Source organism: Meleagris gallopavo, chromosome 7, assembly GCF_905368555.1.
Source record: "Meleagris gallopavo chromosome 7, MGAL_WU_HG_1.1, whole genome shotgun sequence".
Lineage (NCBI taxonomy): Eukaryota > Metazoa > Chordata > Aves > Galliformes > Phasianidae > Meleagris > Meleagris gallopavo.
This window is the reverse complement of record NC_139410.1, coordinates 29,268,103-29,286,060: the sequence shown is the minus strand read 5'-3', so window position 1 is coordinate 29,286,060 and position 17,958 is coordinate 29,268,103. Positions and strand designations below refer to the sequence as shown.

Genomic DNA, 17,958 nt, shown 5'->3' with positions numbered 1-17,958 from the left:
GTCAATGCTCAATTGCCATCCCTTAACCTATTACAGAAACTGTGAGCTTCACATCAAGTTCTGTGTTTTGAATTAATTTCTGGATGCAGATTAAGCAGCAGTCTGTGAGCAACAGAAGCATAACAAATTGTCATTTATGGACAATGAAAATCACTACAAAATGCCATCTGGCTTATCAGCAGAATACCAGTACTGGCATTTGATTCAGAAACTGCAACACTTCATCCACTGGAAGGAAGAAGGCAGTCCATTGCTCTCCAACTGCAATGCAGTAACACAGCATACAAGATACTCAACTAACTGAACATTGTTTATTTGTCTTGAAAGTTGTTTGGCTTTCCACTGGTTCTCAACATTTTGCTTTGGCAGCTACTGATCTGAATATCTAAACATTTGCATGTTGCAATATAAATGTTTATTTCATAAAGTACGACCGAAACATTTAAATACATGTTTCATTGAGCTGAGAATCTGTATTTCCCATAACGTGTAGTAACACTATTTGCAGTACTTATTAGTAATATTTAAGTTACTATTTTTCTTTGCCAAAAGGTATTACATAAAAGTAGATCACAGTTTAAAGGCAAGAAGTCAGGATAATGGTGTCACGTTAAAGTATAAAGCACCAACCTTCATAAATTAAGGAACTTACCAGAGAACTGTTTACAGCATTATCTGTTGTACAAGCAGCAAAATAACCTTCAGCATCTGCAAACTAATTAAAAGAGCCTTAAATATAACCATCTATGGTGACACTATTTTGAGATCAAGTTTTTTAATGTCTTTCCCATAGTTTTCATAGTTACAATTCCTTCCACATCATCCCCACTCCAATAATCAACTAGGCTTAGAAGTTCAAAAAAATAACTCAATTTCAGCAATTCCCTTTATCTTGAGTGACCCCACTGAATGCAATACCCAGGTACCCAGCAGGATCAGGCTGTTAGAATGCCAAAACTTAAGAAGTTCAGTTAATGAGACACTCCCCTAAGTTATTGCACATACATTACAATATTCTTTTTGTTTCTTTTACTGAGAAAAAACTCCTTTGCATAAAAGCATGGAACTCTTGACTTAGTTTTAACAAGATTTCAATTGGGATGAGGTCAGCTATTATTTTTCCTCTTCCTTTCCACAAGCTAACAAGGCTGTTACCCCTGTTCCCTGATTGGCAGTTGGTTGTTTTACAGTTCTGGTAATAAATGGTATCTGCTAAATGAAGTTTTTGATGTAGAAAAGGGCTTACAGTAAGATGTCTTTACCTAAACAATCACAGTTGAAATAACAATCCGTAAGTTTGCCGTTTTTGTTCAGGTTGATAAACACAAGGTATTTTAAAGGCACTTGTAGTAATTACATTGTTGAATATAATTATAATAAATATAAATATAATATATAATAAATATAAATATAAACTGCTTGAAAAACAAAAAGGCTCTGCAAAAAAAATCAGTTCACAAAATGATTGCATCATTACCTTCGACACAGCACTGCACTCAGTGATAGCTGTACGTGCAGTGGTTATATAGCTATCAGTGAAGTCTGACATATTCAGAAGGACTGAAATGAGTTCTTTTCATACAGCTCATTTCTATGAAGAGATGTTATTCTCAGATCACCTTTTCTGTTATTTGAGTGCAAGAATAGAATCAGGCCGAATGCCTTACTGCTTCCTGAGTCCAGCTGCTCAGCATTCTGAAATGCTGGCACAGAACAAGTACTCTTCAACATCTTTCACTTCCTTAGAAAGTGCCTCTGTTTCTGTAATAATTTTAGAACTCTAGCACAAACTGTGCCCAGTTCTAGGCTGAGCAACAGAAGGCCATTCACATGCATTAAAGTTACCAAGTACAGGGTTAAGAACGGAAAAAAAAACGATTAAAAAAAAATCATGGCTCTACAACATTTCCTAAATACAACTTTAAAAACCTCAAAATCTCTTCAAAAAAAAACAGTTCACAGTTCTGCCAGAAATAAAAAGGGTCATTAATAAAATTTATGTTCAAATACTAATTCAATTGGTTACAGATGTAGGGGAAGTAGAAGGGCCCACAGCAGTGAGGCTCATCAGCTCTTCTTGAAAAGAATCATCTCCTGCAACCATTTAAGATTAACTACAAGGCTAAATGGCCAGTTTAGCTCTGGCTAAGTAGAGCATTTCTCATGATTCCTCACATACTTCATACTTTCCTACTTTTAGTTTCTTACTCTTGAGGCTATTATGATCATCTACTCTGCCTGTGCCAGATTCAGCTTGTAAATGCTTGTCTTAAAACATTTATTTAAGCAAGCATGCAATTTTTGATTGCCTATTTTAGATTATTCTATACAAACTTCTACAACACTAAGCAGTTACAAAGTTAAAATACTTACAAAAGCTGCATGCCTTCCACGAAAACCACGAGTGCATTGTTGCCTCCATGGTTTCCAAACAATAAATCCCAAGAGGTATAGAACAAACATAGATGTTTTTGCAAATGTACTGAAAAAAGGTTTGTTGTACTTCGTAAAAACATACTGTGGAAAGAAAATAATTGCAGTATCCAAAATTACTGGTTATGTAGGAATTCATGACAGTGAATGAACAGTTTCAAATATATATAAATAAATGAAGTTGAAATAACAAAGAATGAAACAATGAATACTTCTGAAAAATAACTCTTCAACTTCTCATTCAGTATAAGATATACATTACATATTGTAACTTGTCAATGCTCGATTGCCATCTCTTAAGCTATTACAGAAACAGTGTGAGCTTCAGATCAAGTTCTGTGTTTTGAATTAATTTCTAGATACAGATTAAGCAGCAGTCTGTGAGCAACAGAAGTATAACAAAAACAGGACAGTCTGGTTTCCAAATATCAATGCTCCAAGTCTTGGCAACCACGATCAAAAGACAAGGGGTCCTACCTGTTCTGGGGACACCGTTCCCCAAACCATCTTAAATAGCATCTTGTAAAGTACTACACCACCAAAGGAAAGCTACTTTTTACTTACTAACCAATGTACTGCTTTGCTACTGAACTCAATTAGGACTAAAAATGCACTTATATGCAAATATTCCTAAATAAAAGACCAATTTTATAGGCAGTAACGCAGCAATTGCAGACCAGAAAACATTATTTTCAGTAACATTTCAGTATCAGCAGCGTTTCCACCAGGTCATTGGAAAAAATGTCATATTAATAACAGCATGCTAATGCACACACACTTTTATATGTCTCATTTCAAAACTGATAATGACCATAATTCCAACTGTTTAGGAACTTGAATTATTTATTAATTTAGAATTTATTAAAAATTCAATTTCTATTGCTAAAGCTCTGCTTAAGGTCCGAAAAATTAATGTTAAGTAAATTCCAGGCCAGTTGTTGGACTGAATATATGACCTAATTACCACAAACTTTTCCACAATTACAGGTTGTAACTCCGTAACACACAAGGCCTTGGATCCTAGACTTGTGGATGTTCTGTACTGAAGTCTACCATACCACCTAACCTGTAGTGCCACAATTCATTTACTACTCACATAAAGTTTAGGTATTACTTAATCAAAATGGCAGTAAACAAAATGAATTCCCTAATTACAGTACATTTTCATGAGCTTACTTTGTTTTGTTTTAAAACTGTCATTAACTTCTTCTGTACTGAAGCCAGTAGTCACCAACTTGAGCTTGTTCATAACTTGTAGCATATACAGGTGACTTCAGTAACCTAAAGGCCACTGTCTTCCCCTTACTGAAAAGAACGTAAAGAGGTTCAAACCTACTGAGTGTGAGGGACCGTATTCCCTCTGAGCTTTTCCTCTTAAAGAGGATTCTTTTAAGATGCATGGAGCAATACTTACAGAAGTGAGTTCTGAAGAGGCAACCCATATCACATCAACAAGGAGAAGAATGACAATTCCTAGAGCCATTCTTCTACGCTGAGAAGATGAACTGCTCTGGGAGCTCATTCGATTCATGATAAAAACCCACACCATTTGTAACCTATTCAGTATTAATAAAGGAATAAAACCCAGGAGATTACAAACAGCAAGTTAAAATAAAATAAAAACTAAATAATAAAACAAACAAAACCCAAAGCATTTCAAATATATGAGATGGACCCACTATGCCAGGAGATACATGCTAATGTTTACTAAAAAGTCTGTCTTTGACAGATATGGTATGAGACTTTCAGAGAGATCTGAGGAATGATTACAAAGTAAATCTAGGCTTTTCAACAATTTATCTACTGGTCTAGCACTGAAGCAAGCAGATGAAGCATGCAGCATGCAAATTCCAAAAGCACGTTGTAAGTTCTGCGTAAGGTAAAACTGCATTTCTGTAAATTCAGATACTCCAAGGAATTCATTTGACAAAAAATAAAAATAAAAAACAACACAGATGACTTATGCACCTCAAACTTTAAATATCTATTTGATAATTCATGAGGTATAGGCAATCTTTCAAACAACAGGTAAGCATGCGTGCAAAAAAATGCTTTGCCTGTTAAAAGGAAAAGCTCGAAGAGCTACGATTCTGACAGTGACTTTGCTATGTTACATATAGCAATAGCCACCTAAGAACACTTCACATACTGAGAAATCAGAACTACACCTACAAATTAGGTTTAAGCTTGTCAGCTAGCAAAAAAGTGCCTTATGAAAGCTGCACAGAAATTACAACTTGACATTCAGATTTTTAAATACAAAAGCCTTTTTAAATTCAAATACACGTCTCACAGACCTTAGAAAATATTTGTTCACAGTAGCAACAGTTCTCAATGAGAGCAACTCTGGTGAACTATCAGGAAAGCACAGCTGGGTTTAAATGCTTACGGGTCAACTGTTTCTGTTGAAAATGAAAGAGTACTGAAAGAGCAGAAGCATGCAGCAAGAATTTGCATTTGGAAGATGATTATTTAGAATGAAAACAGTAAAATTATGTGCAGGAGATGAGCACAGCAGCAGTGCATACACCAACCTTCTTTCCTTTTCTTTCACAAGGCAGAGTACTTCTGTTTTATTCAAAGCACAGAGTAACCACAAGAAAACAGAACTGATATTGCTTGGGTTGGCCAAAATAGTAGCACAAACTGACTTTAGAGGGCTTGACTTTGCAGCAGTTTGCATTAAAATTCAATGTTAATTTAGTGTTTTCATTAAGTGTGAAGAGTTCAATAAATTCTTTCAAAAAAAACCCTTGTTTTTAATCCTGCTTGTGTTTTAACTCAAGTATTAATCATGAGCACAACAGATCTACATGCACTATTATTTTCAGTAATGTTACCAGAAAGTGATTCAGTCTTGTCATATTGCCTTACAAGTCCCAATTTTAAGTCTTAAACTTAGGAAAACCTCAAATTTTATCCTTAGAAGTCTCAAATACAAGTTTAGATATGGGACAGAGTTGGATGTCTCTCCTTCATTAGAAAATCAGTAACATATGCATATGGCAGTTCCATGATTAACATTAATTTATTTGCCTATTTTAATAAAATGTATTAAGAGTTTATTTGCTACAGAATATATAGTGTTTCTTGCTGTTTATCAGCATAAAAAACTCAAACATGCACCATCGTCAAGTAGCCGAAGAGTGATTCACCTTTTTGGAGCAAATCCCAACTCTTATGGTAAAGACAGATGAACTGCTCTGTTAATACAGTTACAAGAGTTTAAATTACACTTTGATTTTTCCACAAGTTAACAATCACTCACTGTCTTTTCATTATTAATGCATTTTTTTTATGACCGTGCCAGTGCCACTGTCTTCAGTGAGGAAGCTGCGTGATTTTTTTTTAATTTTTCTTTTTCAGACAAGCCTTTTCTTTGGATTAATCACTTACATCTTATTTATCACACAACCATAGGGGTTGGAAGGGACCTCTGGAGACCATCTAGTCTAACTGTCCTGCCAAAGCAGGTTCCCTAGAATGCAAAAATGCTTTTGAGATCACGACCCTATTTCCCACTTTTGTTTCATGTCTTTGCCACTTTTGCCACTTTTACTAACTCCATTTCTCAGAAGAGCTTATTTCCAAAGAAAAAGATTACCAAGCAGAGTTCCTGAAGTATAATTATACTACTAGATCTATGCTGAGACATTCCATGTGTGGGCATTAGTTCTGGGTAATTATTCTGCTTTCCTGATAAAATGGTGGGTTTGACAAAAGTCTGTAGGACAGGAGCAAAGTTATGAAAGACTCTGCAAGGAATTGCAATCTCTATTCAACACAGAATAAAGGAGAAAACATTTGTTTTCAAAGAGAAAAAATAGGGATATTATTTTAAATCTGAGCAGTCTAACAAGAAGGTTGTAGTGCTTAGAATCTTGTGAGGGTTTTTGAGTGTTAAGGAATTGGTTTAATAGATACTGTGTACTATGGTGTACCAGCTGTGTCGCCATTTTATTATGACTAATCACCCAACCATTATATTAAGTTTTGTTGTATATAGCCTACAGATCATTCACACAGTTGCATTACATGCAGCCAAAATTGAAGCTGGGCATCAAAAAGTTATAAAGGATCTATAAGAAAAGTCTAATTCCTTCTCGAGCTACAGGGTGACAAAAAAACAGTGCTAAGATACTGCAGAAATAGAAAACTACTCCATCCTTTCACCACTTACATGCTGTGGATAGTTAGAGGAAAGGTAGGTGGAAACAGGCATGAATTGGCTAATGGATTTGAGATCCCTACATGACATGCCCGTACCCAATACTCTTCTGTTCACACCAGACTGCTCCAAAGCACACAACCTGTGCCTAGAGACACTGAACATTCTGTAGTTGCTTGTTAGGCTTCCACAAATCACTTGCATTAGGATCTTTCAGTGGGAGTGGAGACAAGGACAACGGAATTTCTAGTACTCTGTGGCTTAAGGGTTACATGAAGTCATTCAGAGCATAAATAGGTTACATCATTTCTTTCCTACTTATACACAAGATTAAAAATTCAAATTAAAAAGAACATACTGATTCCTAAATGCTACAGTATGCCTTACATTACAGTAATAGCAACTACTACTTGCTCTTTTGACTACACAGTGTCTCCTTAACATTTTTGAGTGCCTAATTAATCGTTCTTTCATAAGAAGAAAAAAAGCTCAAGGACAGACAACTAACAAGTCTCGATTGTGCAGTAAAATGCATATTCCAGCTAATAGGTGACCAAAAGAAAGTAACACTTCACACAGAATGAAAGCGATACCAACCAGTATTATGGGAAGTTTTAGACACGCTATCCTACTTACTGATAAAGAACAAGTACTCCCAAACTTGCAGTGGAACACAGTTATACACATTTCTCCATATTTGGCTTCTGCACAATGACAGCAATTAATTCTAATAGAAATGAATATAGAAAGATCTACTTGACTCATACATACCTTGCACAGTAAGCGTAAAACACAAACAGAAAACACTAACACATTTGACAGATCATGTCACAGTGATGATAATCTCCTACAGAAAAAAAAAAAAAAAGCTCTGAAAAACTGTGTATTATACACTTAGATTTGCTAAGGATTTTCTAAAATTAAATGTCCAGCTAGCATCAACTGCAGCTCAAGTTCTATATGTTAGAGGCATATAGATAGAGAACCTTAACAATTGGTCCAATCAAAACACTAGTAAGACACACTGAACTGCATGAAAACAGGATCATTTACTGTAAGGTATGTTCCAAAGATCACTGTCCCTTCCTTCCTTATTAACAGAATGCAGGCGGCTCCTATGAGAAGGAAGCCAACAATACTGCTTCTACCAGACACCCCTCCTGAAGAGCAAAGCTTTCTCCTTTCAGAATATTCAATTAATGAAGTGCATAGAATTATGATAAACTTTAGCTACCAGAAAACACATAGTTTAAACAGAAGTGGTGAGTTATAAGTAAATGCAATATTTCAGCCTGTTACATCTGGCAGATAATTTAGCCTTTGTTTGCTTTCTGTTTCCGTTATTAGGAAATACACTTTCCATGTTGTATGACTTCTAATACACTGGGTGAATGTAAATATTTAAGGGAATGTTCATTTAAATGCAACTCTTAATATCATTATAATTTTCAGCAATTATTATGGCTACCTTTTTAAGCCTTTTCAATTTTATTTACCATTTTAATAGTATTAGAGTTGGGATTGCCATCTTGTGGAACCATTTCTCAGCCAGCTGCATGAAGATCTTCTAGAAAAAAAAAAAAAACACGTGAAAAAAGCACATTTATCAATTCTTGTCATGTTGTTGCATTTTGCTTTTCAAATAGTAACAGTATCCTATATCATTTCATTCACCACTTCAATTTATGGTACTCAAAAACAAAAAAGATTTAAAAAACAGTATCTACGTAACTCCAGTATGTGCTCAGCTTGCTGCTTACACTGAAACCAGAAGGCTAACAGCTCACCCAACTCTTATTACACTGAATGGGCAAGAAGTGACTACGAAGGACACAAACTTATAACTACAGTGATACTTAATGTGCAAACTTGTTTCTACAGCACTACACATTTCAGCGGACACATCATCACTTTTTCTGCTGCCCACCCCCCATCAAAGGTTCAATCCTAAAAGAGAAAACCACATGAAGTTCACAAGATATGTAAGCGCTTTTACTATACTGATGATTAGGAAAGAGATCCCGACGAGTAAAAGAACTGAAAAATCATTCTAACACAGGAGCATTGCCTCTAGGTGGTTTTATGAAAAAAAACTGAACTCCCAAAGAAGTATTTCAGAAGAATAACGATACCCAGAAGAGAAGTCCAGTCACCAACTACGAAGAGAGCAACTTAACTTGAAATTCTTCCTTGTGTGTAAAATAATCTTGTGTAAATATAATATGAAAGACAACATACCAAGGTTTACCCACAGAAGGAACAGCTTTAGTTTTTCCAGTTTTACTGGCTGCTCCAATCCACAAGTTCTGGGGGAACCCCCACTCCTTGAACATGTACTGTCACCATCAGGTGATTCTCATTTCATGTTTGATTACTTTCAAGATAAGATAAACAGAAACAGTGCATTGCCTCTTAGTAGAAGAAGAAAAAAAAAAAAAGCTGAAAGTAAACTGGCTGAAATGTTAAACTCATCCTTCTAAATCTGGAAATGCACATCACAGCAATGTTAGTCACACAGCTTTGACCTATGCTCTCAAGAGGTACCACTGGATGATAGTAAAAGCCAGAGCCTTTGAAGAGATGGAGAGGTGAGGCTTATGCAGCTTGACAGCCGTGCTCACTGAAGCCCTGTAATCCTCACTCGGGACAAGCTTCCTGCAGAATACAATGAGGCAAAGGACCTCATTTAAGGACTAAAGCTTTTCGTGCCAACACTGAGTGCTGCAAGTAAAGATCACCTTTCTCAGCTACATAAACAGTTACACAAGCCCAAAATATGCAAAGATAACACTCTAATTCTATTACCAACAACAAAGAGAGTTAAAACTTAGTTTACATAAAGAGATGCTTTAGAAATCTGCTTGCATACAATACTGGAAAACATACATACAGCATCCCAGCATGACTACGTGCTGCTGGGCATGGACATCTATCGCCACATCAATCATACACGGCAGCTTCAGGCTGAAAGCCGGCAAGTAGGACCGATGTTGCCTGGTTCTTCCTTTCCTCCAAGAACAGAAGAGAAAAAAAATAATAATAACGTCAGGCTGCCTAAGCTCTTTCGATGTAATCACGTGCAGAGCAACAGACGTCTGTTAGACACCTGTAATTACACACTTAGAGCTCACTAGGAACAAGCGACATCTACTTCACCATCTAATCGAAAGCGAGACCTAAACATATCGCCGTGTGTCACAGCACAAACAGCCACGGACCTCTGACAGCGGCCGGCACGCCGGCCTTAGAGTCGCACGTCACCCCTCGGCCCTCCGAAGGCCGAGCCCTGCGGGCAGCCGCGAAACCACCGCTCTCACAAACACGAGTCCGAACGGGCTCTTCCCTTCCGGCCCAGTTGTCTCTGGGTGAAAGCGGCACGAACAGAGGAAGGGGAAGCGAATTCCCTGAACGCGCTTAGAACGCAGTGGAAGGCTGAGAGCAACGCGGGGACCGTGAAGGGGGACGCGCGGGGTCCGTCCCTGCAGCCACGCGTAGAGCGAGCAGGGGCGAGAGCCGGACAGGACAAGCGGACAGAAGGACGGCGAGGAGGGACCTCCGGCCCGTCTCGCACACGCGCGGCCCCTCCGCCGCGCACGACGGGAAGAGGAAAGCCGCCCTCGGGGCAGGCGGCGGAGCGAGGCGGATCGGGCCTCGCTCCCTCGGCGCCGCGGAGCCGGGCAGGGAGCCTCTCGCCCACAACGGCCGGTGGGTCTGACAGGCGGCGGGACCGCCAGCCGCCTCCCGAACCCCGCGCACGACCGCCGGGACGCACCGCCGGCCGCCCCCCACCCGCGGAGGTACCTGAGCGCCGCGCAGGGCCCGCAGCTCCGCCGGCACCGCCCGCGGCCCGCCCCTTCCTTCCCCCCTCCCAAGATGGTGGCGTGCCGATACCGGCGGCCGAGAATCCATCCCCGAGGCAGCGAGCGAGCGAGCGGCCGCCCCGCCCCGGGGCCGGGCCCATCGAGGCGCTCGGCGCTCCGCTTGCCGGCCTGCCGTCGGGAAGCGTTCGGGGCCGCGGCTCGTTCGGCTGCGGCGTTGGAAGTCCGCGGCCGGCGCTCCCCGTCAGCGAGCGAGGGGCTGGGCGGCCCCGCGGTTCCCTGTGACGGGAGCGGGAGCAGCCGCGATGGAAGAGGATTTCCTCCACGTAGTCGTTATCGAGGGTTTCGGCAGTCTCGTCAGTGAGACGCTGGGGGGAGATGAGGTCGAATAAATGAGCACCGCGGAGGAACAGAACACGGTCCCAGCACGAACTGGGGGCTGGAGGAGTAGTTCGGAGCTTGAAACCGGCGTGTCATGCAGACCTGTGGTCTGAGCGCTCCTGGAAATGCGGTGAATTAGCTCTTGGTTCAGATCACCTGGTTGTTTTAAGGCGTTCCGAGTATATGTTATAATACTGTATTGATTCATTGTCCTTCGGTCCTTACTCTTCTACCTTCGAGCCAAAACATGCAGTAAGGGGCTTTTGTACTGAATTTTGACTTCACGACTTTGGAAGGAAATTGTAGACAAAATTCGTTTATTAAAACTGGTAAAACAATAGCCCTCTAGAACTCATGCTTTCTGTAGAACTTGGGGACCTGAAAACAATGCAAAATGTAGTTATGAAATCGTGTGTGCATCTCACAGCGTCTGATTTCGTTTTCATCTTGCACTTCCTTCCTGTCAGTGTTTATGGCGGGACTCAGTAAACTTCCACGGCTCATCCAAGGTCGCTGAGTTAATGTGTGGCAAAGAGATCCAAAGAGCTACGACTGCAGCACGGACAGAGAGACTGCAGATAATGCCTTTTTATAGCTAATGGCACTTAGTTACTGAGTAGATGTTTTGATTTTTTAATGCATAGTTTATATTAAAATGGAGTGATAGTTAAATCCTTTGTTAGTATCAAGCTATGCAGCTTGTTCATGTGAAGAGAGAGAGCAACTAAGGTGAGAGGGAAGGGGCACGTTCTCAGCTTTTTCTGTCCTGTCTGATCATGCAGTGTTGGAAAAGCTCTGGAAAGGTGTAATGAAGCTCAACTCTGTTGCACCTGGCAGAATATCTGGAGATGCACAGATGTTATGTGTTTTCTTCTCAGCCATTGATAGTGGAAAGCATACGAACTAAAACACACAAGGAGGAACTTAGGCTGTAGTTCTTAAGGCATCTGAAGAAAAGCAGGTCAATATTGTAAGAAGCCCACAAGCCTGTATTTTTTTACATCTAGAAATATCACAGGACTCTTGTATTCTTAACTCTTGATTAAGAAGTTTGCTTTGTATTGTAAAAGTTCACATCGTGATCTTGTGTCTTCTCTGAAAGAAACTGTCAAAAGAATGATTTCCCTCCTCCCCCCCCCCTTTTTTTTTTTTTTTTTTCTTTTGGGCTGTTCTTTTTTAGAATTAGCTTGCATAATCCCATGCAATAGAACTACCTCTTTTAGTTAGCAAATGCACTGTGTATTTATTTTTGTCATGGTGAGAATTTTAAGGACATAAATCTCAAGGCAAAATTAGATTTACTTCTCAGCAGTGCTGTAATGTTTTCATAAGAGAAAATATCCTCAATTTTATTTTACAGATGGATAAATTTATAAAGAACATCAGAATTTAGTTTCCGCTCTTGTGTGCTCTGCTCAGGAGAATGTAATGGATGGTTCGAATGAAGTAGATCAGATCTCAAGAAGGACATTTAATACTTCTGTAAGCCTCATGATAGATCTTGGCAAAGGAATTTCATGTGCTTACTTTAGAGAAATGCTTTAGAAGGATTTGGATCAGATCTTTGGTGAACAAGATAGAAACAACAAGCCAGCAGTAGAAATTGTATTAAAATGTAAACTGAGAAACTCAGTTTCAACCCATTCTTTTTTTCCTAATGAAAAGGATGCAGACCAAGCTTGCAAGACCAGAATGCATTGCAGCAGTTTTCTCTGTTCTGTCGGGTGAGACCAAAAATCCATCCCACTCCGGATCACATCTCCACAGTGACTGGTAACAGGGAGCTGGGAAATGGGTTTTGGAAGCAAGGCAGTTGCAGAGGAGTTGGTACGTGGTACATCTTTGTGGTTTTAAGAAATAAATGGTTTACAGCATCCTTATCTGGACATCTGTAATTCAGCCAGGGTGTTCGTTAGCTCTTGGCAGACCTGTCAACTTGTCTAATTCCTGCTTTGAACCAGTTGTAGTGCAGAACATTAGTTGGTAAGGATTTATTTAGGTAGTTTCTGAGTGCAAAATAAAATACTTTTCTTTGTTAGCCCACTGGCTGATTGTCATACTGCATAACTAATGCTAATTATTCCACTTCACCACCTTTGCACCATCCGTGTTTTAATGAGTCTTATCATAGTTCCCCCCAGCTGTCCTTGGTATGTCCTCACATCCTACGCTTTGCATGAACCCACTGGTGGCCAAAGGAATGGCCCTATTACTCCATATCCTCACTGCCTTCCCAGACTTCTGATCCAATTTTTGAGATACTGAAATTAAAACATCAAAATCTGGGCATATTTTGAGTTAAGATTATGATAGTTCTGGTATCCGTTTTGTTACATTTACTAACATATTGTATTTTTTGCTCTTGCTGAGCTGTTACATGGTTACTATTTTTACCTGCTTTACCATATGCCAAAGCTTTAAAACTTCAGACCTTAGAAGTCTGTTGTTTTCAGCAAGACCTATGCTTGTTAATAAGAATACTACCAGTACTTACAGGAAAAATGTTACACTGCAGATGGCTTAGAAGCAAAAACCACAAATATTTTTGCAATGTAGCTTCTTATCAAGCCTTACTTTTAGAAGCTTTAGAAAATTCAGTAAAATCCAGAGCCTTTTCTGCTTCCTCCTGAACAGTTCTTGCAAATATTATCTAGTAATGAGATTACAGACAAGGTAAAAACGCATCTGACCAAGTTGTCACCTACCTGAGTCTCTTTACTCTAGCAGGATTTTTTTTTTTTTTTTTTTTTTTTTTTTGGGTGGGGAGGGCATTTTTTTAAATTGGTTCCCGGGCTGAAAATGTGACTAAATTGCTATCAGTCAATTATTTTCAGTCAATAAACTGTGATCATAATTAATATGTTAAAATGGCATTTAAAAAAGAAAAAAGAAAAAGAAAAAAGCCTTCAGAAATGTTCTGAATCACAGATTCACCACTCTACTGAGAAAAATAATTTGCTTAGGAGGGGACTCACGCATAACCTTCAAACAGGTTGGCAAGGGGGGAGTTATTGTGAATACCAAAGATAGCAGAAGCACACGTGTGGGTCCCTGCTCTGCCTGGAGAGTCAATCAGAAGAAGAAATGAATCTTCATTTAGAGTCGAATGTGATTTTTACTTGCACTGAATACTCCCATAGAAACTAATTTCTAGAGGTCAAGTCAGGCGGTTTGGCCACTATGGAACCTCACAGTCTGCCTAACCCTGTATGTTCAGGAGAACATAGAACAGATTTTAATATCTGTGCTTTTGTACATTCCCGTATGAATAATCACAGTGATTCACTGAGGCTAATTGCAACATAAGGTACTATTCAAAGTGAATTGAAGCATTGCCCAACATGGTAATAGTTAACTGATCCTTTGCTGGGCAAGCATGATATTCCAAATAAATCAGGACTCTCATAAAAAGGGCTTAAAGCAAAGGAACAAATGTTCCATATTGATTCACAAAGTATTAGCATTGCAGGCATACAGTTCAAATAGGTCATATCTATAGAATACATTAAGGGATTAAACTGGAAGTTGTTCTGCGGGGAAGTACAGGAAGAAAAGTTTATATTTTTCACATCCTGTAATGTAACAAGTACCTCTAATCTTTTCAATCCAGGCTCCTATGTCTTAAGTTTATCAGATGAGAAATTGCACTGATGGAACTATTGATTTGGGGCTTTGTCAGTGCCTTGTCTTCAAATAGAAAGATCTCAGAATATTTTGTCATTAAAGGTTAAGTTAGTTGGCTTTCAAGTTGGTACACCAATTTGAAAAAGAATGTAGTGTTCCAATTAAGTATGTTAATATAGCCATCCTTGCAATAAGGGGTAACATAATTGCCCTGGGCAACCTGATCTAGTACTTGATCTGGCACTTGGCAATCCTGCCTGTGGCGGGGGGTTGAAATGATGATTCCTGAAGGCCCTTCCAAGCCAAGCCATTCTATGATAATTCATGTTACCTGTTTGTCCATAAGACTTCAGTCAACTTACATAATCCTCAGCATCTTTGCTGCAGTATTTGTCTAACGTAGTTTTTCAAAAACAGTAGAAGGAGTGAAATGCTTGGATAAAGTATTTCTGTTGGTTTTGATAGATCTATGATGCTACACAAGTGCTTTCTCACAGATCTTCATCAGAGACACCCGTATGATCCTGGCAATGGCCGACACATCATTGTAGAGCTACAAATTCCCTCTTATTCTTTTTATGATCAATTAAAGTATTATTCCAACAGAATTTCCTACAGTCTTTCAGGAGGACAAGCAAGAAACATCAACTCCATAGAAAGGAGTTAAGAGTTTATTTCCCTATGTATTACAAACAGACTGAATAAACCCAGTTAGAGGTAGCCAGCACTCAGAAATAGAGATTTGAAGTTGTTTCCATTTTTACACATGCAGTGTTATCACCAAAAATAGATTTTTAGAATTTTTTTTACAGAACGCAGTATTTCTGAAGTGTTCATAGTCAAACTTGGGCTCCGGATAGTTGTGATAACTGGGAAAGATACTGCATGAGCTGTTCATTGCAATCTCCCAGCTCTGCTGGAGGGAGCGTTCCTTATTCTGCTGGAGAGAAAGCAGCCACATCATTTAACCCATCAGAGAGTGATATTTTTAGTTACTTCTCTTTTTGTCTGAAAGAAATCAGGGAGTGCTCATTCTTGGCTCAGCCATTAGAACTGTGGATGCTATAATATTACCCAGCTGATTGGAAAGCCTGTGCCATTTTTAACAAGCACTCTGCTTGATTCAGAGAAGGACATCTGTCTATGTCAGTTCCAAATGTTTCTCCTCTAGATATCTTCAACTAAGTACAAAGCAAATAACACGGCACTACATCAGTATTTGTGCTGCAGTGGTCTTTGACTTCTGTTGTCTTCTAAAAAGCTAATCAGAGGGGTCAGCTGAAGTACATTCATTTTTATTTTTATTTTTTCCAAAAGTCACAAAATAAGAAAAAACACCTAAAAGGTATAATGCAAGTGTTTCTAAAGAATCCTCTTATGAAATGCAATTTAGAATGGGAGGTCCAGTGTTGGCTGCAAAACCATGTTAAAGTTTTCAAATGTTTCAGAACAGAAACTAACTTGTTTACATTTCAGATTCAATTGTTTGCTGCTTCAAGTGTTTGAACAGCTCCAAAGCTTTAGCACAACATGGTTTGGGGTCAAAAATCCACAGCATCATTGCATGCTCTATGAATCATCACGCTCCTACTTTCGTGAACCAGCCCACTTGGAAGCTTGTTTCCTCTGTTCTAAGTATCTATGATCTGGCACCTCTCTTGCATTTGCCAAATTTTTAAGGCTTGGTTTTACTCCAGTGCTTTGCTGCAAACATCACTGGATACAGATACCTGCAGTGACCGCTAAATCACACAATTACCAAGTCACATACTGGTGTGATTTTAGCACAATTAATATTTTTGAATATATATATACTTTTAACCACTAAATTAAATAAGGTGTTTTACATCTGTTTGCAAGTTATCTTTAATTTTACTTCCATCAACGCTTTGTGACTAGGGAAACATGGAAGCAGACGCCTAACAGCCATCCAGCCACGAAGGCAAGTAAATAATCAAAGCTGTGATTGACATTCTCTCCTGTTAAGTATATAGTATCTAGAAATTCTATGAAAAAGGTAGTAATACACATTTGTTCCAGGGGGAAAAAAAAAAAAAAGAAAAAAGGATAGTTGGAACACATAAGGAGATTTATATTACATGAGAAAGTACGGGTTTTCTGATCAGGGCCAAGCTACACTTTACTACTTCCTTGCTCCCAGGTGTGACTGTGGGGAATCTGTGCAGTATGGATAAGATAGAAAGGCAGAAAGTATATGGCATTTTGCTATTCTGGGAATACTGCAGCATCCCACTGCTTGCTAATTTCCTCACAAACATCATCAAAGAAAAGTTGTGTTTGTTGTGAATGACCACAGAATAATTTTGAATGAAAATGCAAGCTTTAAATGAGAATTCACTGTTCCTCCTCCAGATTTTGCATCTGTTCCAAATATCAGTATTCCTATTTAAGTCACCACATTGTGATATGAAATTTTTCCTTTATATTTTCTGGTTTATCTTTCGATGTACTCTTTGTTGCAATTCCTAGCAAATACAATGGGCACTAGTGGTGTCATCACCATAATATTAAATGGGAGCCTGCTTATATCCTTATCAGTTTCTTTCTCACATACACTTGTTTCACTGTACAAAGGATCATAGTGCTTCCCTCCTCCCCTGCCTCTTCCCCCCATTTGTTATTTTGAAAATAAAATAGTTCATCTAAGTCAGAAACCTTGGAGAGCAGCCACGTCAAATGAGATCCTGGTAATTGCGATGACTTTGCCATGTGCAGCTCCATGAAATTACATGCCTTCCATATGGCTGTTACTAGAGCTATGCCAAAATCAACGGGTAACATTATAATTTTGCTTGTGGCCCTTCCTGGAAGAAATCTACATACATCAAATATCACTGTAGATAGTGTTTTCTTATTTAGCTCTCTGTATTTTTCCATCACCAATTACTAAAACTTATTTATGGTAAAATAATCAGAACATGATGGATAAATTATTAAGCAAGATGCTTTTTAAGAAATGCATGCAATAAAAATTTTCTAATGGATAATCTAGACCTGATTTTTCTTGATTGTTTCTCCAGCTTTTATTGTCAGTTTTATCTGGGCTTAAAGGATGTTTGGTGCGATGCAGTGGAAATTAACCCACCTGTTAAATTCAATTTATGCCAGTCTGAATGGCAATGTGCTGACCCAGGCAAGATCAAGTTCTCATCCTATTTTAATCACACTCTCCTCAGCATTTCCAACATCCGTGCACCCCTGTAACTTTTTCTTCCTTTTGTTTCTTCTTACCCCTTGCACTTCACTGTGCCTTGATCTTTCTGCGAATTCATAGCATTGTTCTTTCTGCATGCTCAAAGGCAGGCCATTACCTGCGTGAAAATGATCCAGATTGAAAAGACTGCTGAAAAGCTTCCCACTTAGCTCAGCATGTGATCTGTAATGCTTTTACTTAGGTGTGCTCTTCTTCGAGCTGAAGGACTCATGAAATTAAAGTAAATAATACTGCCAAAGCTGTGCAGTATCATGAAAAAGGGACCACAAGACATTTTTTAATAAAAAACTGAATGAAGT

The 17,958-nt window shown here is 38.9% G+C and overlaps 1 protein-coding gene across 12 annotated transcripts in view; it reads right to left on the bottom strand.

The window, feature by feature from the left end:
• The window catches only part of SLC35F5 (solute carrier family 35 member F5), a 31,321-nt gene extending 20,802 nt beyond the window's left edge, over positions 1-10,519 (bottom strand). The window contains exons 1-8 of one of the 12 annotated variants that reach the window (XM_085227653.1): positions 10,403-10,514; positions 9,492-9,610; positions 8,098-8,168; positions 7,373-7,448; positions 4,731-4,835; positions 3,848-3,989; positions 2,374-2,517; positions 653-715 (exon numbers count right to left, since the gene is read on the bottom strand). In XM_085227653.1, coding sequence (XP_085083779.1) covers positions 653-715; positions 2,374-2,517; positions 3,848-3,982 — 342 coding nt within the window. In that variant the 5' untranslated portion in view covers positions 3,983-3,989; positions 4,731-4,835; positions 7,373-7,448; ... (1 more) ...; positions 9,492-9,610; positions 10,403-10,514. Of the gene's footprint in view, positions 1-652; positions 716-2,373; positions 2,518-3,609; positions 3,739-3,847; positions 3,992-4,730; positions 4,836-7,237; positions 7,329-7,372; positions 7,449-8,097; positions 8,169-9,487; positions 9,611-10,402 lie in introns of those variants that run through there. The other 11 variants (XM_085227651.1, XM_085227647.1, XM_085227654.1 and 8 more) reach the window with 11 other exon arrangements.
• Positions 10,520-17,958: the final 7,439 nt, after the last annotated feature.